The sequence below is a fragment of the Bufo gargarizans genome, chromosome 9, assembly GCF_014858855.1.
Source record: "Bufo gargarizans isolate SCDJY-AF-19 chromosome 9, ASM1485885v1, whole genome shotgun sequence".
Classification (NCBI taxonomy): Eukaryota; Metazoa; Chordata; class Amphibia; order Anura; family Bufonidae; genus Bufo; species Bufo gargarizans.
The window spans coordinates 84,994,115-85,019,851 of NC_058088.1; the positions used below are offsets into that span (position 1 = coordinate 84,994,115).

Genomic DNA, 25,737 nt, shown 5'->3' on the forward strand with positions numbered 1-25,737 from the left:
ACTATTATAGAAGTACACTAAATTCGTTTTTGTCATTCAGTCCCAGTGGTCCCATGGCCCCTGTTCTCATTATCCATCTTGCTTGTCTCTGCTAGAGTGCTTTATGTCTGTCCCCTCCACTTAAAGCCATATGTACCAACTCTAGACCTGCAAATTTCAAAACCCTGCTATCTCCATTGTGGGCTTCATTTCCATGCTCAATCAACCTAGGTGATCTTAGATCTTATATGCTCCTTGAAGCGTTTATGCGAGTGTCTGATGTCTGATTCCCCGTATAAAGATATGCCTCGCTCTCACTATCTGTCCACACTTGTTGTTCCCTTTCAGGATCATCCTCTCTAACCAATTGGTCTTGGCAACCTTTTATTTTCTCTGTACTGCTCTATCTTTTATCGTACTACTTTTTCTAAAGCTGATTACAGAGTTGTTACTTACTTTCCCTTTTAGCAGTTCATCATTCCTCAGAATATGCCAATTACTCAATATTCCCCTATGTATCTCAGATGCCATAGGACTATCTGTAAATGTAGACACTGCTCTGTCTCCCCTTCTGTGGTACAGTACCTTCCTTTCTTGTCTTGTTTCTGGCCATATATTAACTCTTCCCTTCTTTTACACAGTGCCCTACTGCAGGCCTCATGTATTAACTTCTCTGGATAATTTCTCTCTAGAAGTCTAATTTTTAATTTCTTGTCCTGTTCAGGGAATTCCGTTTCATCACGGTTTATCCTCCTTAATCCTATGAACTGCCCATAAGGTATTGCCTTTTACACATAGGGAGGGTGGAAACTCCTGAAGAGCAAGATAGAATTTGTGACCGTTGATTTTATGTACCCCTCTGTGTGTATTTTCCCTTGCTTGACCCTTGCCATGACATCCAAAAACTCCATCTGGGTTCTACTTATTTTACTTGCAAACCTCATGTATTGAGGTGGTCCACAAATTCCCCATATTGCACTTTGGTACCAGTCCACAACACAAATATATCATCTATAGACCTCAGAAAGAGTTTTATATAAGCCACATATTGACTTGCTCTCACACGAGCGGATGCAGTGTGGGTAAATCTGCTGCGTGAAAGAGAGCCAAGCCCCACTCTGGACAGCAGAGACACGGAGCAGTAACATGACTGATAAGGCTCCGTGCCTCTCTGTGATCTTTTTACTACAACATCACAGTGAGCTAAAGTTGTCACTGTGATGTTGTAGTAAAAAGGTCCCAGAGAGGCACAGAGCATTATCAATCATGTTACTGCTCCATCTCTCTTCTAAATACAGTGGATATAAAAAGTCTACACACCCCTGTTAAAATGTCAAGTTTCTGTGATGTAAAAAAACGAGACAAAGATAAATCATTTCAGAACTTTTTCCACCTTTAACCACCTCCGGACCGCCTAACGCGCCGATGCGTCCGGAAGGTGGTTGCTTTTCTCCTCCTGGACGCATCGGCGCGTCATCTCGCGAGACGCGAGATTTCCTGTGAACGCGCGCACACTGGCGCGCGCGCTCACAGGAACGGAAGGTAAGCGAGTGGATCTCCAGCCTGCCAGCGGCGATCGCTCGCTGGCAGGCTGGAGATCCGAATTTTTTAACCCCTAACAGGTATATTAGACGCTGTTTTCATAACAGCGTCTAATATACCTCCTACCTGGTCCTCTGGTGGTCCCTTTTGTTAGGATCGACCACCAGAGGACTCAGGTAGGTCAGTACAGTCCCACCAAACACTACACTACACTACACCCCCCCCCCCCGTCACTTATTAACCCCTTATAAACCCCTGATCACCCCATATAAACTCCCTGATCACCCCCCTGTCATTGATCACCGCCCTGTCATTGATCACCCCCCTGTCAGGCTCCGTTCAGACGTCCGCATGATTTTTACGGATCCGATCCATGTATCCATGGATCCGTAAAAATCATGCGGACGTCTGAATGGAGCCTTACAGGGGGGTGATCAATGACAGGCGGGTGATCACCCATATACACTCCCTGATCACCCCCTGTCATTGATCACCGCCCTGTCAGGCTCCATTCAGACGTCCGCATGATTTTTACGGATCCGATCCATGTATCCATGGATCCGTAAAAATCATGCGGACGTCTGAATGGAGCCTTACAGGGGGGTGATCACCCATATACACTCCCTGATCACCCCCTGTCATTGATCACCCCCCTGTCAGGCTCCATTCAGACGTCCGCATGATTTTTACGGATCCGATCCATGTATCCATGGATCCGTAAAAATCATGCGGACGTCTGAATGGAGCCTTACAGGGGGGGTGATCAGTGACAGGGGGGTGATCACCCTGATCACCCCCTGTCATTGATAACCCCCCTGTAAGGCTCCATTCAGACGTCCGCATGCGTTCTGTGGATCCGATCCATGTATCCATGGATCCGTAAAAATCATGCGGACGTCTGAATGGAGCCTTACAGGGGGGGTGATCAGTGACAGGGGGGTGATCACCCTGATTACCCTGATCACCCCCTGTCATTGATAACCCCCCTGTAAGGCTCCATTCAGACGTCCGCATGCGTTCTGTGGATCCGATCCATGTATCCATGGATCCGTAAAAAATCATGCGGACGTCTGAATGGAGCCTTACAGGGGGGGTGATCAGTGACAGGGGGGTGATCACCCTGATTACCCTGATCACCCCCTGTCATTGATAACCCCCCTGTAAGGCTCCATTCAGACGTCCGCATGCGTTCTGTGGATCCGATCCATGTATCCATGGATCCGTAAAAAATCATGCGGACGTCTGAATGGAGCCTTACAGGGGGGGTGATCAGTGACAGGGGGGTGATCACCCTGATTACCCTGATCACCCCCTGTCATTGATAACCCCCCTGTAAGGCTCCATTCAGACGTCCGCATGCGTTCTGTGGATCCGATCCATGTATCCATGGATCCGTAAAAATCATGCGGACGTCTGAATGGAGCCTTACAGGGGGGGTGATCAGTGACAGGGGGGTGATCACCCTGATTACCCTGATCACCCCCTGTCATTGATAACCCCCCTGTAAGGCTCCATTCAGACGTCCGCATGCGTTTTGTGGATCCGATCCATGTATCCATGGATCCGTAAAAAATCATGCGGATGTCTGAATGGAGCCTTACAGGGGGGGTGATCAGTGACAGGGGGGTGATCACCCTGATTACCCTGATCACCCCCTGTCATTGATAACCCCCCTGTAAGGCTCCATTCAGACGTCTGCATGCGTTCTGTGGATCAGATCCATGTATCCATGGATCCGTAAAAATCATGCGGACGTCTGAATGGAGCCTTACAGGGGGGGTGATCAGTGACAGGGGGTGATTACCCTGATCACCCCCTGTCATTGATTACCCCCCTGTAAGGCTCCATTCAGACGTCCGCATGCGTTTTGTGGATCCGATCCATGTATCCATGGATCCGTAAAAAATCATGCGGATGTCTGAATGGAGCCTTACAGGGGGGGTGATCAATGACAGGGGGGTGATCAGGGAGTCTATATGGGTGATCACCCCCCTGTCATTGATCACTCCCCCCCTGGTAAGGCTCCATTCAGCCATTTTTTTTGGCACAAGTTAGCGGAAATTTTTTGTTTGTTTTTGTTTTTGTTTTTTCTTACAAAGTCTCATATTCCACTAACTTGTGTCAAAAAATAAAATCTCACATGGACGCACCATACCCCTCACGGAATCCAAATGCGTAAACATTTTTAGACATTTATATTCCAGACTTCTCACGCTTTAGGGCCCCTAAAAAGCCAGGGCAGTATAAATACCCCACATGTGACCCCATTTCGGAAAGAAGACACCCCAAGGTATTCCGTGAGGGGCGTATTGAGTCCATGAAAGATTGAAATTTTTGTCCTAAGTTAGCGGAAAGTGAGACTTTGTGAGAAAAAAAACAAAAAAAAATCAATATCCGCTAACTTATGCAAAAAAAAAAAAATTCTAGGAACTCGCCAGGCCCCTCATTGGATACCTTGGGGTGTCTTCTTTCCAAAGTGGGGTCACATGTGGGGTATTTATACTGCCCTGGCTTTTTAGGGGCCCGAAAGTGTGAGAAGAAGTCTGGGATCCAAATGTCTAAAAATGCCCTCCTAAAAGGAATTTGGGCCCCTTTGCGCATCTAGGCTGCAAAAAAGTGTGACACATCTGGTATCGCCGTACTCAGGAGAAGTTGGGCAATGTGTTTTGGGGTGTCATTTTACATATACCCATGCTGGGTGAGAGAAATATCTTGGTCAAATGCCAACTTTGTATTAAAAAAATGGGAAAAGTTGTCTTTTGCCAAGATATTTCTCTCACCCAGCATGGGTATATGTAAAATGACACCCCAAAACACATTCCCCAACTTCTCCTGAGTACGGCGATACCAGATGTGTGACACTTTTTTGCAGCCAAGGTGGGCAAAGGGGCACCTTTCAGATTTCGCAGGCCATTTTTTACACATTTTGATTTCAAGGTACTTCTTACACATTTGGGCCCCTAAATTGCCAAGGCAGTATAACTACGCCACAAGTGACCCCATTTTGGAAAGAAGACACCCCAAGGTATTCCGTGGGGGGCACGGCGAGTTCCTAGAATTTTTTATTTTTTGTCACAATTTAGCGGAAAATGATGATTTTTCTTTTTTTTTTTCTTTTTTCCTTACAAAGTCTCATATTCCACTAACTTGCGACAAAAAATAAAAAATTCTAGGAACTCGCCATGCCCCTCACGGAATACCTTGGGGTGTCTTCTTTCCAAAATGGGGTCACTTGTGGCGTAGTTATACTGCCCTGGCAATTTAGGGGCCCAAATGTGTGAGAAGAACTTTGCAATCAAAATGTGTAAAAAATGCCCTGCAAAATCCGAAAGGTGCACTTTGGAATATGTGCCCCTTTGCCCACCTTGGCAGCAAAAAAGTGTGACACATCTGGTATCGCCGTACTCAGGAGAAGTTGGGCAATGTGTTTTGGGGTGTCATTTTACATATACCCATGCTGGGTGAGAAAAATATCTTGGTCAAATGCCAACTTTGTATAAAAAAATTGGAAAAGTTGTCTTTTGCCAAGATATTTCTCTCACCCAGCATGGGTATATGTAAAATGACAGCCCAAAACACATTCCCCAACTTCTCCTGAGTACGGCGATACCAGATGTGTGACACTTTTTTGATGCCAAGGTGGGCAAAGGGGCACATATTCCAAAGTGCACCTTTCGGATTTCACCGGTCATTTTTTACAGATTTTGATTGCAAAGTACTTCTCACACATTTGGGCCCCTAAATTGCCAGGGCAGTATAACTACGCCACAAGTGACCCCATTTTGGAAAGAAGACACCCCATGGTATTCCGTGAGGGGCACGGCGAGTTCCTAGAATTTTTTATTTTTTGTCGCAAGTTAGTGGAATATGAGACTTTGTAAGGAAAAAAGAGAAAAAAAAAAAAATCATCATTTTCCGCTAACTTGTGACAAAAAATAAAAAATTCTAGGAACTCGCCATGCCCCTCACGGAATACCTTAGGGTGTCTTCTTTCCAAAATGGGGTCACTTGTGGCGTAGTTATACTGCCCTGGCAATTTAGGGGCCCAAATGTGTGAGAAGAACTTTGCAATCAAAATGTGTAAAAAATGCCCTGCAAAATCCGAAAGGTGCACTTTGGAATATGTGCCCCTTTGCCCACCTTGGCAGCAAAAAAGTGTGACACATCTGGTATCGCCGTACTCAGGAGAAGTTGGGCAATGTGTTTTGGGGTGTCATTTTACATATACCCATGCTGGGTGAGAAAAATATCTTGGTCAAATGCCAACTTTGTATAAAAAAATGGGAAAAGTTGTCTTTTGCCAAGATATTTCTCTCACCCAGCATGGGTATATGTAAAATGACACCCCAAAACACATTCCCCAACTTCTCCTGAGTACGGCGATACCACATGTGTGACACTTTTTTGCTGCCAAGGTGGGCAAAGGGGCGCATATTCCAAAGTGCACCTTTCGGATTTCACCGGTCATTTCTTACACATTTTGATTGCAAAGTTCTTCTCACACATTTGGGCCCCTAAATTGCCAGGGCAGTATAACTACCCCACAAGTGACCCCATTTTGGAAAGAAGACACCCCAAGGTATTCTGTGAGGGGCATGGTGAGTTCCTAGAATTTTTTATTTTTTGTCGCAAGTTAGTGGAATATGAGACTTTGTAAGAAAAAAAATAAAAATAAAAAATCATCATCATTTTCCGCTAACTTGTGACAAAAAATAAAAAGTTCTATGAACTCACTATGCCCATCAGTGAATACCTTAGGGTGTCTACTTTCCGAAATGGGGTCATTTGTGGGGTTTTTCTACTGTTTGGGCATTGCAGAACCTCAGGAAACATGACAGGTGCTCAGAAAATCAGAGCCGTTTCAAAAAGCGGAAATTCACATTTTTGTACCATAGTTTGTAAATGCTATAACTTTTACCCAAACCATTTTTTTTTTGCCCAAACATTTTTTTTTTTATCAAAGACATGTAGAACTATAAATTTAGCGAAAAATTTATATATGGATGTCGTTTTTTTTGCAAAATTTCACAGCTGAAAGTGAAAAATGTCATTTTTTTGCAAAAAAATCGTTACATTTTGATTAATAACAAAAAAAGTAAAAATGTCAGCAGCAATAAAATACCACCAAATGAAAGCTCCATTAGTGAGAAGAAAAGGAGGTAAAATTCATTTGGGTGGTAAGTTGCATGACCGAGCGATAAACGGTGAAAGTAGTGTAGTGCCGAAGTGTAAAAAGTGGCCTGGTCATGAAGGGGGTTTCACCTAGCGGGGCTGAAGTGGTTAATGTGACCAATAAACTGTACCACTCAATTGAAAAACAAACTAAAATCTTTTAGGTAGAGGGAAGAAAAATATAAAAATAAAATAATATGGTTGCATAAGTGTTCGCACCCTTAAACTAATACTTTATTGAAGCACCTTTTGATTTTATTACAGCACTCAGTCTTTTTGGGCATGAGTCTATCAGCATAGCCCATTTTGACTTGGCAAGATTTGCCCACGCTTCTTTGCAAAAACACTCCAAATCTGTTAGTTTGCGAGGGCATCTCTTCAGATGAACCCACAGCTTTTCAATCGGATTCAGGTCTGGGCTCTGGCTGGGCCATTCCAAAACTTTAATCTTCTTCTGGCGAAGCCATTCCTTTGTTGATTTGGATGTATGCTTTGGGTCGTTGTCATGCTGAAAGATGAAGTTCCTCTTCATGTTCAGCTTTCTAGCAGAAGCCTCAAGGTTTTGTGCCAATATTGACTGGTATTTGGAAATGTTCATAATTCCCTCTAGCTTAACTAAGGCCCCAGTTCCAACTGAAGAAAAACAGCCCCAAAGCATGATGCTGCCACCACCATGGTTCACTGTGGGTATGGTGTTCTTTTGGTGATGTGCAGTGTTGTTTTTGTGCCAAACATATCTTTTGGAATTATGACTACAAAGTTCAACCTTGGTTTCATCAGACCATAACACCTTTTCCCACATGCTTTTGGGAGACTTCAGATGTGTTTTTGCAAAATGTAGCCTGGCTTGGATGGTTTTTTTCGTAAGAAAAGGCTTTCGTCTTGCCACTCTACCCAATAACCCAGACATATGAAGAATACGGGAGATTGTTGTCACATGTACTACACAGCCAGTACTTGCCAGATATTCCTGCAGTCCTTTAATGTTGCTGTAGGCCTCTTGGTAGCCTCCCAGACCAGTTTTGTTGTCATCTTTTCATCAATTTTGGAGGGACGTCCAGCTCTTGGTAATGTCATTGTTGTGCCATATATTCTCCACCTATGATGACTGTCTTCACTGTGTTCCATGGTATATCTAATGCCTTGGAAATTCTTTTGTACCGTTCTCCTGACTGATATCTTTTAACAATGAGATCCCTCTGATGCTTTGGAAGCTCTCTGTGGACCATGGCTTTTGCTGTGGGATGCGACTAAGAAAATTTTAGGAAAAACCAACTAGAGCAGCTGAACTTTATTTGGAGTTAATCAGAGGCACTTTAAATGATGGCATGTGTATGCTGACTCCTATTTAACTTGATTTTGAATGTGATTGCTTAATTCTGAACACTTCTACATTCCCAGTTATAAGAGGGTGTGTACACTTATGCAACCACATTATTTTAGTTTTTTTTTGTTTCCTTCCCTCCACCTAAAAGATTTCAGTTTGTTTTTTCAATTGAGTGGTACAGTTTATAGGTCACATTAAAGGTGGAAAAAGTTTTGAAATTATTTATCTTTGTCTAATTTTTTTTACATCACAGAAATCCGACATTTAGACTTTTTATATCCACTGTATATACTTTTCATCAAATCTTGCTAACACATTAGCATAAGTACAGGAGACCAGGGTCCCCTTCACAGTTCTGGCATTTTGATATATCAATTTTTAACCAAACATAGGTGCATTATAAGATAAAATAAACCCTAACCTTTCCCCAACAAAGTCAATGTATTCAGGACTCTTATTCATTTTATCCAGGAAATACACTATGATAAATCTGGTGCAATCTTACTTATGTATTATTATTAATTTCAGACTGTTTTAGTCAATCTGGCCCCAAATATATTAAGTTGTTAAGAAAAAGTGGAGTAGTTGAACTCCCTCCATATCTTGAAATAATTGTATTAGTTTTTGTTCTTTTTTTTTTACATTCTTTTCTGTTCATCTGAGTGTGGTCCTATCGGTTTTAGGTTACTCAAACAAACCTTGGCAAAGTAATGCTGTTGATGCTTTATTTGATGAATGGCCTGTAATATTATTTGGCAAAAGCTTCTATTTGAGTATATGGTATTTGGCAAAAGTTTCTATTTGAGTTTGTTTCTGCCAAGCAAAAATCTTGAGTAAGACACAACCTAAGTACTGGGAGAGTTCTTGGAATAAAAGTATGGGCCGCTATGGACTTTCTATGAAGTGCGGTTGGCAGATCTTTCACACCCTTTTGAAAAGTAATTGTTCCCTTAAATCAGTGAACTCTTTTTGCATGTTCATTTTCTATCCTAATAAACTTCACCAGGGAACTGTCAGGTCTCAAGGAATATCTGCTTACATTTCCATGTTCTCTGCAGTGTGCGTCTCAAATGGGAAAACATACTCCCACGGAGAGTCTTGGCACCCTACCTTGCGAGCCTTTGGAGTGGTGGAATGTGTGCTGTGTACGTGCAACTTCACGAAACAAGAATGCAAGAAAATAAGCTGCCCGGAGGAATACACATGTAAATATCCTCAGAAAATAGATGGGAAGTGCTGTAAAGTATGCCCAAGTAAGTGAAAACAATCAGAAAAAAGATGGAAGTCAAATTGACTAAAATCTACAATCAACAAGCAGTGGCTAGGGCTATTGCTCTTTAGGGTACCTCTGCATTTGGAGGATATGCTGCAGATTGTCCTCAACAGATTTCTGTGCGAAAAAATCCACAGCATATTACAGTAGCAGCAAAGTGGAGTTTTCAACACAATGCAACATAGAAATTTTGCATTAAATATGTGCAGCAATTGACATTCAGTATGGATTTAAGATCCATAACATATCAATTTACGCTGTGGATTTCTATCAAAACCTAATTTTGATGTGGATGTTCCACTGCATGTCATGTGAACATACCTCAATTGTAAGAAATGTCAATGTAGCAGGCTATATTCTTCAGCTATGTAAAGTCTAAGTCACCAGGTCCAGGTAGGACTGTTGTAGTATAGTCAATTATTCACTATCCAGAGCTACACTTGGGCACACTATTGCTTCTATTTGCAGCTCTAAGGCCTCTTTCACACGGGCGTCAGTTTTTTTGCCCGGATAAGAGCCGGGTGCGTTGCGGGAAAATGAGCGATTTTTCCGCGCGAGTGCAAAACATTGTCATGCGTTGCACTCGCGTGAGAAAAATCGCGCATGTTTGGTACCCAAACTCGAACTTCTTCACAGAAGTTCGGGCTTGGGATTGATGTTCTGAAGATTGTATTATTTTCCCTTACAACATTTTCGGCAGCCCTATAAAAATAAATAGAGGGCGGCTGTGCATGCGCAGTGTGCCCTCTGTTCATTTCCCTGCTCCGTTCTCATTGTAGGTGCAGATCCCAGAGGTGGGACCTGCACCTATCAGACAATGGGGGCATATCCTAGCGATATGCCCCCATTGTCTGAGATGGCAAAACCCTTTTAATATACCCTAAAAAGGGAGCATTCACACGACCGTGGTGGTTTTGCGGTCCGTAAATCGCGGATCCGTGTGTTCCGTATGTCTTCAGCTATATTTCCATTTCAGTTCCGTAAGTCCGTATAATACAGACGTGGTGCTTCCGTGTGTCATCCGTTTTTCAAGGTTCGCAAAAAAAACGGAAGGGTTAAAATTAAATGTCCATTCCTCATCATCGCTAATTCTACCAAGCCAACCATAGTAAACCAGGTCTAAGTTGAAATCGCAATGCGATTACTTTAAAGTTATATTAATCGCATTGCGATTTCAACTTAGAGCTGTGTTTCTAATGGGTCAGCTTGCTAGAATTAACACGAATATGGAATATAGAAGTGCTAAGTTAAAATCGCAATGCGATTTAATATAACTTGAAGTAATTGCATTGCGATTTCAACTTAGCACTGCTATATTCCATATTCGTTAACTTCGTTAATTCTAGCAAGCTGACCCATTAGAAACCCAGCTCTAAGTTGAAATCGCAATGCGATTATTTTAAGTTATATTAATCGCATTGCGATTTCAACGTAATTCTCAAATCCGACAGTACATTCTAGTATGGAGGCGTTCCCATGGTGATGGGGACGCTCTATGAGCGTGGAAGTCGGCATGAAATGGGGTTTCCTAGAATGTTTTCAGTCCAGGGGTCCGCAAAAAACGGATGACATACGGATGCTTTTTCGTGTGCTATCAATTTTTCACGGACCCAATGACTTTCTATGGGGCCACGGACCGCGATTTGCGGCCAAGTATAGGACATGTTCTAAAATAAAAGGAACGGATACACAGAACGGACATCACACGAATGAGAATAAAAGGCATTCCGCAATTTTCGCGGACTCATAGAAATGAATGGGTCCGTGCATTGTCCGCCAAAATTGCGGAACGGACACAGAAGAAAAACACGTTTGTGTGAATGCTCCCTAAAGGTTATTTTAGTACAGCGAATCGTTCAGCTACATAGTGCCAGTCTGATACTTCTTGCTATTACCAAATCTGACAAGGGCAGTTGTGGTCTTGTCAGTATACACTACCAGAAAATGAAAAAAGAACACCTACAAGGAGTTAAAGGGGTTACATGGGAATTTGATATTTATGACCTATCCTCTGGGAATGTAATCAATATTAGATCGGCAGGGGTCTGACACCCAGCACCCCTGCCAGTCAGCTATTCAAAGAGGTTCTGAAGCTCCTTGAGCACTTAGGTCTCTTCCTAGGCTATGTCACGTCACGTTCATCGGTCATGTGGTCAGGTGCAGCTCAGTCCTATTCAAGTAAATGGAGCTGAGCTGTAATACCAAGCCCAGTTGTTCTCAAATGTATGGTGTTGTGCTTAGTGAGCATTGAGGAGGCCGTAGCGCTCACAAGAGCTCCGGTGACTGCAGCATTCTATTCAAACAATAGATTGGTGGGGGATAAGCCGTCATTATCAAATTCCTGGATAAACCCTTTAAGATAAAAGTATGTTTTACAATAAGGCAATGCAGAAGGGTGTTAACCTGTAAAAGCAAACACTATATGTAGCATGTAGTCATCAAAGTTCCAAGATCCTGACTTTACATACAGATGCTCCACAGACTTTTTTTTTGTCTGAGATCACTGTTGTTTTTTGTCCAACAGCACTGTTTTTCGTCTTCTCTCTTAGGCCGCTTTCACACAGTCAGTGTTTGATCAGTTATTTCCAGAAGTGATTGTGAGCCAAAACCAGATGTGTAGGCTACAGTATAGTGGACAGATTTGCATCTGTTCTGTTTTTGACCAGTGATGGCCAGTTCGCAGTGTTCGCCAGCGAACACATTCTAGCTGCCATCTTAACTGCCAAGTCTGGCGATGCACAGGTAAGTCCTTACCTGTGCCTGTGCGTGAGCCGGTCTGAAATGAAATGCGGTCTCCGGGAGCAGGCAGTTCCGAGAACAGCTGCTGGGGGCCGTTCTCGGAACTGCCTGCTCCCGGAGACCGCATTTCATTTCAGACCAGCTCGCGCACAGGTAAGGACTTACCTGTGGCTCGCCGGACTTGTCAGTTAAGATGGTCGATCGCAGTGTTCGCTGGCGAACACTGCGAACTGGCCATCTCTATTTTTGACTAACACCTGGTTGTGGCTCTCAACCACTGATGGAAATCACTGATCAAGCACTAGCAGCGTCCCAGGACTGTTGATTGGGTGTAGTTGAGGTGTTCACTATGCCTGCCAGACAAAGGCCCGCACCATTTGTGCAGTTAGGGAATTTAAAAAATGGCTGCATAGTGGGAGTTTGAGAAGCTGGATGATCCATCTGTCAAGTCTCAGAGAGAGTTGGATGAGAAGTTTCTGTAGTGCATCAGTGGTCAGGTGAGGGAATTGGATAATTAAGACACCAAGATCGGCATGTAATCTCACTATATACTGCAGTGTCTCAAAGGACAACCATGGCATCACAAATTAGTTCTGCAGTAGCCTGTGCAGTGACCACTGGGACCATAAGAAACTGTCTTCTTGAAGTAGGACTGCATTCATTTACTCTACTAACTCATTTGCCACTGACCTCTCATCACCAAGAGCTTCTGCACTGGTGTTGCCAGAGAGCTCACTGGAGGCATAAATGGCAAATAATAGTGTTTAGTGATGAGAGCAGGTTCTGCCTTGGTACTAACATAGTGTGGAGACACACAGGCCCAATACCAGGTGTCATGGTGTGGGGCACTACTAGCTACCAAGGCTATTCTTGTCTAGAAATCATGGAGGGAACATTGACCAGCCTTCGGTATGTTCAGGACATTGACAATTTTTTGACTTGTGGAGACATGGTGTTCGTCCACACATTGCCTATGCTACACAACATGCCCTTCAGGGTATACAGCAACTTCCCTGGGCAGCTCCATTGCCAGATATAACCCCCATATCTGGGACTGAATAGGGTGATGGATCTCCCATGCACAGCAGCCAACAACCATCTTGGCTGAACTTTGGTCCAAGCTTGGAATGACATACTGTACCACAGGTTGATATCCAGCATCTGTATGACCGTTACCTTGCCAGAGTGGCAGTCTGCATCACAGCAAGGGGAGATGCCACAGAGTATTACTGCGACCATGTCTCAACATCTACAATGCTGCAGAACCCAAAATATAGGGTGCACCACCCGCCTTGGTTGACTACTAGCAGTTTATACTTTGTCTGTCTCAGCTCAATTGATTTAAAGCTGTTATCCCATGACTAATGTAAATGAAAATCAGACATCATATAGTAAATGAGAACCTCTTTCTAACAAAGCTAGAACCAGCCCTGCACATGGATACAGAGATCTCCCCATTCATTGCTCTGCTACATTTATATCAAGCTGAAGGCTCAAGGGGAGTGTCGTGTCCATGCTTTGCCTATCACAGCTCAGGAGGCAGTTGAAGGATAAAACTGAGCATGTGCGGCCTTCTCAGTGAGCAGGTCAAAGAAATAAGAACAAAAAACAGCAGGAGGCGCTATACAGATACATTTTATTGAATACCTCAATGGCTATGCTAAATTTATAATTACATGCAATTACAAAAGTATTGAGATCCAGGTGCTGGTTTGAAAACTGTAGAATATTTTTCATGGGACAACCCCTTTAGGTTTTTCATGGGGCTCTTCTTAATTTTCTTCTAGTGTACAGGGAGTGCAGAATTATTAGGCAAATGAGTATTTTGACCACATCATCCTCTTTATGCATGTTGTCTTACTCCAAGCTGTATAGGCTCGAAAGCCTACTACCAATTAAGCATATTAGGTGATGTGCATCTCTGTAATGAGAAGGGGTGTGGTCTAATGACATCAACACCCTATATCAGGTGTGCATAATTATTAGGCAACTTCCTTTCCTTTGGCAAAATGGGTCAAAAGAAGGACTTGACAGGCTCAGAAAAGTCAAAAATAGTGAGATATCTTGCAGAGGGATGCAGCACTCTTAAAATTGCAAAGCTTCTGAAGCGTGATCATCGAACAATCAAGCGTTTCATTCAAAATAGTCAACAGGGTCGCAAGAAGCGTGTGGAAAAACCAAGGCGCAAAATAACTGCCCATGAACTGAGAAAAGTCAAGCGTGCAGCTGCCAAGATGCCACTTGCCACCAGTTTGGCCATATTTCAGAGCTGCAACATCACTGGAGTGCCCAAAAGCACAAGGTGTGCAATACTCAGAGACATGGCCAAGGTAAGAAAGGCTGAAAGACGACCACCACTGAACAAGACACACAAGCTGAAACGTCAAGACTGGGCCAAGAAATATCTCAAGACTGATTTTTCAAAGGTTTTATGGACTGATGAAATGAGAGTGAGTCTTGATGGGCCAGATGGCTGGATTGGTAAAGGGCAGAGAGCTCCAGTCCGACTCAGACGCCAGCAAGGTGGAGGTGGAGTACTGGTTTGGGCTGGTATCATCAAAGATGAGCTTGTGGGGCCTTTTCGGGTTGAGGATGGAGTCAAGCTCAACTCCCAGTCCTACTGCCAGTTTCTGGAAGACACCTTCTTCAAGCAGTGGTACAGGAAGAAGTCTGCATCCTTCAAGAAAAACATGATTTTCATGCAGGACAATGCTCCATCACACGTGTCCAAGTACTCCACAGCGTGGCTGGCAAGAAAGGGTATAAAAGAAGAAAATCTAATGACATGGCCTCCTTGTTCACCTGATCTGAACCCCATTGAGAACCTGTGGTCCATCATCAAATGTGAGATTTACAAGGAGGGAAAACAGTACACCTCTCTGAACAGTGTCTGGGAGGCTGTGGTTGCTGCTGCACGCAATGTTGATGGTGAACAGATCAAAACACTGACAGAATCCATGGATGGCAGGCTTTTGAGTGTCCTTGCAAAGAAAGGTGGCTATATTGGTCACTGATTTGTTTTTGTTTTGTTTTTGAATGTCAGAAATGTATATTTGTGAATGTTGAGATGTTATATTGGTTTCACTGGTAAAAATAAATAATTGAAATGGGTATATATTTGTTTTTTGTTAAGTTGCCTAATAATTATGCACAGTAATAGTCACCTGCACACACAGATATCCCCCTAAAATAGCTAAAACTAAAAACAAACTAAAAACTACTTCCAAAAATATTCAACTTTGATATTAATGAGTTTTTTGGGTTCATTGAGAACATGGTTGTTGTTCAATAATAAAATTAATCCTCAAAAATACAACTTGCCTAATAATTCTGCACTCCCTGTATATGTAATAGCCTATCCACATTGCTAAAAAAAAGAGCACTACTGGTAAGGGGCACTGTTCCCTCTAAGATGTGCATTCTGGAAAGGAGTGAGTTAAAATAACTTACTACGGGCTTGTTCACATCACCGTTTTGCTTTTCATTAATAACCCTTAAGGCTACTTTCACACTAGCGTTTTTGCTGGATCCGGCAGAGCTCAGCAAAAACGCTTCCGTTACTGATAATACAACCATCTGCATCCGTTATGAACGGATCGGGTTAGTATTACCTTTAACATAGCCAAGACGGATCCGTCATGAACTCTGAACATTGAAAGTCAATGGGGGACGGATCAGTTTTCTGTTGTGACAGATTGTGTCAGAGAAAACTGATGCGTCCCCATTGACTTGCATTGTTTGTCATGACGGATCCGTTTTGCTCCGCATGCTAGGACGGAAAGCAAACCGCAGCATGCACATTGCAAATGGCAGTTCCGAAATATATGAGCACCGGCCATGTGAATTCCGTATCGCAGATGTAGATCCTTTGACTTAAATGGGTCTGCAATCTGTAAGATATGGAGCGGAGCAGAGGCAGGGATTGGAAGCCCATGGAAGCACTCGGAAGCGCTTCTGTGGGCTTTGGTGTCCGTGTCGCAGCATCACAAAACATAGGACATGTTCTATCTTTTGCTGTATATAGTGGATTCAAGTCAATGGGTCTGAGCTGCAATACGGGATTCACACGGCCAGTGCCCATGCATTGCGGACCACAACTTGCGGTCCGCAGCACGGGAATGGATAGCTTACGTTTGAGTGAATTAGGCCTAACTAACAACATATATTGCTTGGCCTCTCTAATGCCTCTCTAAAACTGTTAATATTTTTAAATTTTAACCATTTATTTGCTGGAAACTCAAAGTAGTGCAGATCTTCCTAAGGCTTCTTTCACAGTTGCGTTAGGGGTCTCCAACGGGCAGTTTTTGCAGAGAACAGCCTGCCAGAGCTCTCTGCAACCGGCATAGCCTGATGTTACCGCAATGTCCTCCGGTACTATAGGCTATAATGGCAAGACATACAGCTTTCATGTGGGCCTAAGACTGACACTACCTACTGAGGTCACCGCAGGTGTTGAACGAACAGTTCGGGTCCGTACCAAACTTTGCAAATTCGGGTACCCAGACCCGAACCCGAACTTTGCAGCAAAAGTTCAGGTTCAAGTTCGGTGTTCGGGCATTTAATAAAGTTTGTTGAAAGGCTGCAGGGCAGCCAATCAACAAGCATTTAAGCTGTAAGCACTTAGAAGCCATCACAGCCTTGCCTAGTAATGGCATGGCTGTGATTGGCCAGTGCATCATGTGACCCAGCCTCTATATAAGCTGGATCACGTGTAGCACCGCCCATCAGCTCTGAGTAGTGCAGGGACAGGAAGCAGGCAGCTGAAGTGAGGGACTGTGTTAGGAATCTCATCTGGCTATTTTTTCTGTGGGGGACCTATAGTGATTTTTTGGTCGGTGCAATACACCAGCTTTGCACCCCTGACACAGAAATATAATAATTCATCTGGCTGTTAAGTCTGTGGGTGACCTATAGTGATCTTTTGTGGGTGCAACGCACCATCTTTGTACACCTGCACCGCATCAGTGACAGGAAAAATAATATAGTTAATCCATCTGTTAGTTCGGTGGGTGACATATACCAATTTTTTGTGTGAGGTACACCTGCACTGCATCTGTGACAGGGACATTAATATAGTTAATCTGTCTGTTAGTTCAGTGGGTGACCTCAAAGAATGAGGAGAGCATCAAATAAGGGACGTGGCCCTGGTCGTGGTGCTGCTGGTGTTGGTGGAGATCCTGTTGCACGGAGAGGACATGGTCGATCTGTGCCAGCTACACGCCCAAATGAAACACCTTCCTCAGGTGCACGTAGGAGACACAACGTTCAGCATTATTTTGTAGGCCTGAATACCAGTGTACGAATGGTGAGGCCAGAACAATAAGAGGCGGTAGTAGATTGGGTGGCTAACAGTGCTTCCAGTTCCTTCACATTGTCTCCCACCCGGTCCCCTGCTGAAAGCACAGAGTTGGCACTTGCAGCCCATAGGCATCTGTCTTTCACCTCACCCCCCTTGCAAATCAGCCAAGCAGTCTGAGCCCCAAGTCATGCAGCAGTCTCTTATGCTTTTTGATGACTCTGCTGGCAGGGTTTCCGTGGGCCAGCCACATAGCCCTGCCCCAGAAGTGGAAGAGATTAAGTGCACTGATGCCCAACCACTTATGTTTCAGGATGTGGACATGGGAGGACCACCGCAGCACGTCTCTGATGATGACGAAACACAGGTGCCAACTGCTGCAGCTTTCTGCAGTGTGCAGCCCGGCAAGGAGGGCAGGGGTGAAGTGTGGGTGGAAGATTATGTGGAGTTTGATGAGGTCCTAGACCCCACATGGAATAAAGGTCATGCGAGTGACATGTGTATCTCAGAGGAAGAGGTGGAGGTCACACAGCGCCAGCAGCAGAGCAAAAGAGGGAGCAGAGTGCAAAAGCAGAGTAGCCGCCCACCTCACCCAGGGACTGAGCACACCAAAGCCAGCTCCAAGGAGTTCCCTGGCGTGGCAGTTCTTCAGACAATGTGCTGACGACAAGACGCGAGTGGTTTGCACGCTGTGCAATCGGAGCATGAGGCAAGGCTTAAGTGTTCTAAACCTGAGCACCACCTGCATGACCAGGCATCTAACTGCAAAGCACGGGCTGCAGTGGAGTACACACCTCAAAAAACACAAAAGATCTCAGGCTCCAACTGCTCCCTCTTCTGCTGTGGTCTCGGCCTCTTCCTCCCCCTCTGGAGTGACAGTGGCACCTGCCACCCTGCAAACAGAGGATGTGGCAACACCACCACCTCCACTGTCACCAAGCATCTCCACACTGTCCAATGGAAGCATTCAGATGTCCATCACCCAAACACTGGAGAGAAAGAGGAAGTACCCCCATACCCACCAGCGATCCCTGGCCCTGAATGCTAGCATTTACAAATTCCTGGCCTTTGAAATGCTGTTATTCCGTCTGGTGGAGATGGAGACTTTTAAAAACCTTATGGCGGTGACTGTCCCACAGTACGTGGTTCCCAGCCACCACTACTTTTCCAGGCGAGCCATCCCTGGCCTGCACAACCAAGTGGCAGACAAAATCAGGTGTGCACTGCACAACGCCATCTGTGGCAAGGTCCACATAACCACGATACGTGGACCAGTAAGCACGGGCAGGGACGTTATATCTCCTTAACAGCGCACTGGGTAAATGCCGTGGCAGCTGGGCCTGAGGCAGATTGCAGTTTGGTGCATGTCCTTCTGCCACCGAGGTTTTCAGGACGTTTGTGAAAGATAGCATAAAATCTAATTTAATACAAGTTAGCGAGACCAATTTAGAGTCAGTTTGGGTTACCTTGCAGCTTGATAATCATAAGGTAACTCGTGTAGGTGTGAAATATATACACCTAGCCAAGTCAAAGAATTAGATGATCTACTAGTTGAGGAAATAGCTAAAATGACATTGAAAGGGGAAATTATCATTATGGGAGACTTTAATCTTTCTGATGTAAACTGGAAAACCAAAATAGCTAGTTCTGCCAGGAGTACAGATATTCTAAATTCCCTACTGGGGTTATCTCTACAGTAAGTAGTTGAGGAGTCCCAGAAGGAGGCCATTTCAGATTTAGTATTCACAAATGGGAATTTGGTATCTGATATTACTGTAGGGAAAAGCTTGGGATCTAGTGATCACCAGTCAGTGTGGTTTACTATAAGTACAGTGACTGAGTCACACCACACAAAAACAAAAGTTTTAGATTTTAGAAAAACTGACTTTTCGAAAATTAGATTAGTGGTATACGAGTCCCTAAGATGGGTGTTGCAACAGGACAACGACCCAAAGCATAGAAGTAAATCAACAACAGAATGGCTTAAAAAAAAGAGAAAATACGCCTTCTGGAGTGGCCCAGTCAGAGTCCTGACCTCAACCTGATGGAGAGGCTGTGGCATGACCTCAAGAAAGCGATTCACACCGGACATCCCAAGAATATTGCTGAACTGAAACAGTTCTGTAAAGAGGAATGGTCAAGAATTACTCCTGACCGTTGTCTGATCTGCAACTACAGGAAACGTTTGGTTGAAGTTGTTGCTGCCAGTTATTAAATCCAAGGGTTCACATACTTTTTCCACCTGCACTGTGAATGTTTACATGGTGTGTTCAATAAAAACATGGTAACATTTAATTCTTTGTGTGTTATTAGTTTATGCAGACTGTGATTGTCTATTGTTGTGACTTAGATGAAGATCAGATCACATTTTATGACCAATTTGTGCAGAAATCCATATCATTCCAAAGGGTTCACATACTTTTTCTTGCAACTGTATGTCAGAGCTACTGCAGAAGGTGCGGGCCGTCTATGTGCGCTTTCGGTGTTCTCACCCTGCTGCTGCTCGCCTGTCTGCGCTGCAGCGTAACTTATGGCCTTCCCGTTCACTGCTTCAAATGCGACATACCCACAAGGTGGAACTCCACCTTGCACATGCTGGAGAGACTGTGCGAGCAGCAGCAGGCGATAGTGGAGTTTCAGCTGCAGCACACATGTGTGAGTCGCTCTGCGGAACACACCACTTCACCATCAACGGGTGGGCCTCCATGCAGGACGTGTGTGCCGTGTTGTGCTGTTTTGAGTTCTCCACCAACATGGCCAGTGCTGATAATGCCGTCCTCAGCGTTACTATCCCACTTCTATGTCTCCTTGAAAAAACACTTTGGGCGATGATGGAAGAGGATGTGGTACAGGAAGAAGAGAAAGAGGAAGAGAGATAATTTCCACGATTATCAGGCCAGTCATTCACAAGTGGCTTGGAGGGTGGGTTTCTGCACCAACAGAGGCTACAAGCACAACGTGCCATCCTTAATTCCGTCACTGGAACGTGATCGGAAGATGCGCAAGTACAAGCGCACGCTGGTAGACACGCTGCTGATGGCATTCCCACCTGACAGGGGGGGCTCAGTGGAAGCACAAGGCGAAGGCAGAGGAGGAGGAAGAAGTCTCAACCACAGCTGGGGCACCGCCAGCACCTCAGAAGGGAGGGTTAGCATGGCCAAAATGTGGAAAAGCTTTGTCAGCAAGCCACAACAACCAGCACCACCAACTGATGCGGAATGTCTTAGCAGAAGGCAGCATTTCAACAACATGGTGGAACAGTACGTGTGTGCACGCCTACATGTACTGACTGAAGGGTCTGCCCCATTCAACTTCTGGATCTCCCAATTGGGCACATGGCCTGAGCTTGCCCTTTATGTCTTGGGGGTGCTGGCCTGCCCTGCGGCCAGTGTATTGTCCAAACATGTGTTTAGCACGGCAGGGGGTGTGATCACAGACAAGCGCAGCCGCCTGTCCACAGCCAACGTGGACAAGCTCGCGTTCATTAAAATGAACCAGGCACGGATCCCACTGGACTTGTCTGTACCTTGTGCTGAATAGACAAGTATACCGGCCGCACCCAACCAATATTATACTCTAATGCACTTTCTCTTTGCGTTCTCGTTTCCTTTTTCCAATGTTTTGGGGCCTTCCCAAATTTTAAATAAATAAAATAAAAAAGGCTTTCTCCTTCTCGTCCACCCCCAATTCCACCTACACCGCCACCTCAAACTCCTACTCCACTTTGACCTCCGCCTCCTAGTTCAAGATTATTTTTTTAACATGTATTTCTATTCTATGTTATTTTAAGTCATTTCCCTATCCGCATTTGTTTGCAGGGCAATTATCCTGCTCTTACCCCAATTTTTCTTCCTTTTACAGCCCTCTAGCCCTTACTATGACTATTTTACAGCCATTTTAGTGCACCAAAGTTCGGGTCCCCATATTGACTTCAATGGGTTTCGAGTTCAGGGTCAAGTTCGGGTCCCGAACTTGAAGTTCGGCCAAACCCGGCAAACCCAAACATCCACGGGTCCGCTCATTTCTAGTCACCGCACATGGTTCATGGGGAGAAACTCAGTAATGGCTTCCAGATATTGTTGCAAGTGTGCTGTCCATGCATGTTCTTAATTTTATTAATTTAGTTTTCTCTTGTCTTTACAATAACATGAAATGCAAATATCATGCATTGTATGATTAAGTCCATTAAAGCACGATGTCTGAAATGATAGAAAGAAATGATAATATGCAATTCTATGTCACTCAAGTCCATGAAATCTATACCTGTAGATTATATTTATGGATTATGTCATTGGACTTTAGTTTCAACTTCTTTGTGGTACACTTGGCACAGTGTCCTATTCACTTCTACAACTATAATTCTAGATGTTATGATAATTATACATGTTATGTGCATAGTGCTGCTTGATTGTAAGAAACAGGAGTGAATGGGTAGAGAAAAAATTCGGTAATATATTTTTATGGTTTATATGTTATAGTGTATATTGTGAAGAGTCATCAGTGAGTAGGGCAGGGTTGCTGGGAGAATTACAAAAATTTCCCACAGTTGCCCTGAGATGCCCTATAGGTATACAGATTTTCCATCACATGGGTGAATCTATTCTAAACAAATTTGTTATTATTTTCCAAAAACTTTGGTTTCCAATGAATCTGAATTTTTTGGGGGTTCATCCTGAACAAATGACACAAAATGGCACCCGCTATTTTATAGAGACCTTGGATAAAGTCTTAGGAGACCTCAGAGTGTTATGCATGACTTTTCAGGGCCTAATTACACTTTCGTTTTGGACCAAGTTTATTTGGACCGAATCGAATCTGACACCCAATTCAACTGAATCAGACCCAAAATTCATTTTGGGAAATTCGCTGTCTAATCACAACCTATTGTCTGCCAATGGAATACAGACTACAGAGGTAAAATAGAACATTAACTAATTACAAGGTTGACAGGAATGCCAAGGGCAACTTTAACCTTCCCTGGCTGATGTGATAGAAGTGTCCTCATCAGCAGAAACATTCCTGTAGGAGGTTTTGCTGGTAGGGCAGATTCCTGATATTTTGTTGACAGCACGTTCAGGATAGAGGCATTTATCTAAAATGTATAGCTTGCTTGGCTGTGGAAATGTGTGATAACTTTTAGTTTCTTGCTCCTCTACTAATACAGAGGAAATCCCAGAGCCGCAGTCAGGTGACAAAGATTATCTATGTGAGGAGACCATCCCTGTCTTTGAGTCTGTATTGCTAGAGGAAGGCGAAATGGTCAGGAAAATAGCAGTGGTGACAGAAGAGCCTCCAGTAGCAGAAATTCACGTATGGATAATCCAGAAAGGTAATGAGTGAATAAGACATTTAGGTATTTCCCTTTTGGGATATAGCTTTTCTAACCAGACATGACTAGATACACTTGTTCTGTTCCATCTAAACACCTTGGACCCTTGTATTTGGTAGGTGTTCTGCACCAGTTTCACACAGAAAAAATGTCTAAGGAAGAATTTGAAGATCAGCAGGAATTTAAACAGATAACACGGACAACTGCAAGTGAGTTCTCACGTATCAAACTCTAAACATATACAGTATATATACATGTTCTAGAACTCACATTTAGCTCACTTTCATACGATCAGTATTTGTAAGCCACAACCAGGATTGGGTCAAAAACACAGAAGAGACACAAGTCTTTCAATTATACTTTCTCTCTGTGGCCTCCACTCCTAGTTTTGGCTTACAAATACTGATGCAAAATACTGACCTAGTACTAAGCATGTATCTCCTACCCTATGCCTCCTTGAAGATATATCTCCTTTGAAGACTACTAAATCAAATTTTGGGTAATTGTTAGAGCTTTAATGTGGGCCAAGATGTTGTTTTTAAATTTCTAATAGTGTTCCCAGTTTTGTATATTGGAGAAATCTATGAGTACCAATGAAAAACGGCCTTTGTATAACAAGGATGGGTCAAATATATGTATGCTTCTTGGAACCCATGATTGCCAGATGATTTTAGAAGGTTAATACTAATGTTGATGCCTTCCTTTATTTTTTCCTCTCCCTCTCTCCTTTCCTTATCATAGGTGGGTGGTGGGTAGTAGGGTTTGCTACTTTTTGTGTATCTCTTTTTGGCTGCATTTTGCTTAATTATAAACGCTGAAAAAAAATACTGACCATTTGGTAGCAGCCTGTGTGTCAATCCAGACGTGGAAGAAAAATATGTAACATGCAGGTTTTGCCTCAAATTTTTCTGATGATTTGCCACAGATTTCAACCTTTGCATGTGTGGCATAAATCAGTTCCACAGCATGCCCTGAAATCTGCTGGTATCACCTTTCTTTATAATATCTTTTTTTTTTTTTTGGGAAGTGGAGGTGCAATAAATGAATGAAACATAGATATTACAGTACAAAAGCTAAATGATTAACACTTTGGCAAATATTATGGTGTTTTAGTGCTTATGGGCATAATAGAGAGGACTGATTACCAGACTGTTTTCTATTTTGAGACAAACCATCTTTTTTTTGTTTTATATACTTGTTCTTGTTCCCTGTAATCAAATTATACGAATGTTACCAAATTTTGATGCTTTGCTTGTTAACCCAGTGAGCTACTGTCTCTGGCAAAGTTATGGCAACGTTTACAGCTAAATGGTGGTCTTTTGTGTCTCATGAACCAGTTGGGCCATTGAGGTTTTGTCCCTAGTGAGACATGATCCAGTGATGTAAGATACCTATACTCTTTCAACAAATGTCGGCCGACAGCTGTCTCTCCTGACCCCACCATACACATACACATTTGTCTGACACCTCTGCCAGACACCTCTGGCAGAGGCATATCTCCCAGCAGAATTATTATATTTTAAAAATTTAACATGCCCGATCCTTTTGTCTCCCAACATCAGCTGTCCGGGAAGAGTTGGATGCTCCCATACAAAAAAGATTGTCAGACAGTCCTATTTGGTTGACGATAGTGTCATAGTAGCCTGTCCCTGGTGACCTAGTGTGTTAGTACATAGTCCCTACATTTTCAGTTGATAATCAGGTATAGCTATCTGGTAATATACTGTACACTGCCCAGTCATTAAAGGGCATAGGTCAGCAGATTTGTAACTATGAAACTGGCTGACCTGTTACATGTACGCTTGGCAGGGGAAGACATCTGTGTTGGTCCCATGTTCATATGTGTCCGTACTGCTGAGAAAAATGTATGTTTTACTATATGCAAATGAGCCTCTAGGCGCAATGGGGGCATCACTATTACTCCTAGAAGGTCTGCTCTCTCTGCAACTGCCGCGTCCGCTGCACGTTGATTGACAGGATCAGACAGGCATGATCAGAGGTTTCTATAAATTTTGTTTAGTGAAATATATTTCAATATATGCACTTTTCTGCAGACATAGGAGAGAGACAGATACATAAATGTATCCTTGAGTTTATTTTTACCAATTCATCTTGCAAATCTTTCTGGTTACATTTAAATCACTAAGTTACCGCATGCTTATTTATTCTCAGGCCAGTGGAAAATCTTCAGCGAGGGTGAAGCTCAGATCAGCCACATGTGTGAAACTCGAATTTGCCGGACAGAACTGGAAGACTTGGTGAAGGTTCTGTACCTGGACAAGACTGAAAAGGGTCATTGTTGAAAGCAAAAACATTGAACGGGAAGAGAAAACCAGAGACCGCCTAAAGACATTGGATTCGTAGCCGGACTGCAAGCTGATTCTGCTTAAGTCAACATTGTCGCCAAACCCAGAATGTAGGGACTATTAAGAATGGTGTGTTGAAGAAAAGTAACTGGCAGATCCAAGTGTGTAGGAGTCTGTGAGCAGTTAAATGCTTCCTCTTATGCCTTAGAGGGTTGGCATCCACTGTGAAAAAAACACAGGTTTCTTCTTTACGAGAAAAAAAATGTTTATTTGGAAAGTTAAAATTAATGGAATAAGCATAACTTAATAGAAGAACGGAAGGCCCGTAACGTAGAAACTTCACAATTCATATGTATATGCGTGTCTGCCTGAGCATACCTGCATGGTGAATAGTTCCCCAAGTGTGGCATTTAATTAGAAGGCAACATATTATATTGGCATTGACACAACTATGACTGATTTTGCCACTAAATTTGGAGTTTGCTTTTCGTGTAACCTTGATTATGCAAAGGTTTCTATTCTTGTCTTTAACGCTTTACTGAGCTTCCATTGTGCAGGTTTTGTGTTGCAGGACAATCTGACATTAATACAAATTAAGGAGTTTTCCCCTATAAATCATGATTCTGGGCCAAAGCCACTTCGATTTAACTGTTTAGCCTCACTAGAATCAGGCTGTTTAAAATGTTCTTCTAAACGATCTTGACACCACTATGAATGCAGTGGTCGTGTATTAAAGAGAATAAACCACCAGCCTTTAAAATGTTTTAGAGCGTG

The 25,737-nt window shown here is 43.4% G+C and overlaps 1 protein-coding gene across 1 annotated transcript in view; it reads left to right on the plus strand.

Annotated features, from left to right (window-relative positions):
* Positions 1-25,181, plus strand: part of CHRDL1 (chordin like 1) — a 98,181-nt gene extending 73,000 nt beyond the window's left edge. Inside the window, 4 exon segments of the mRNA XM_044305971.1 lie at positions 9,079-9,273; positions 22,493-22,657; positions 22,777-22,866; positions 24,830-25,181. Of these exon segments, the coding sequence (XP_044161906.1) occupies positions 9,079-9,273; positions 22,493-22,657; positions 22,777-22,866; positions 24,830-24,960 (581 nt within the window). The 3' untranslated portion in view covers positions 24,961-25,181.
* The last annotated feature ends 556 nt before the right edge of the window (positions 25,182-25,737 follow it).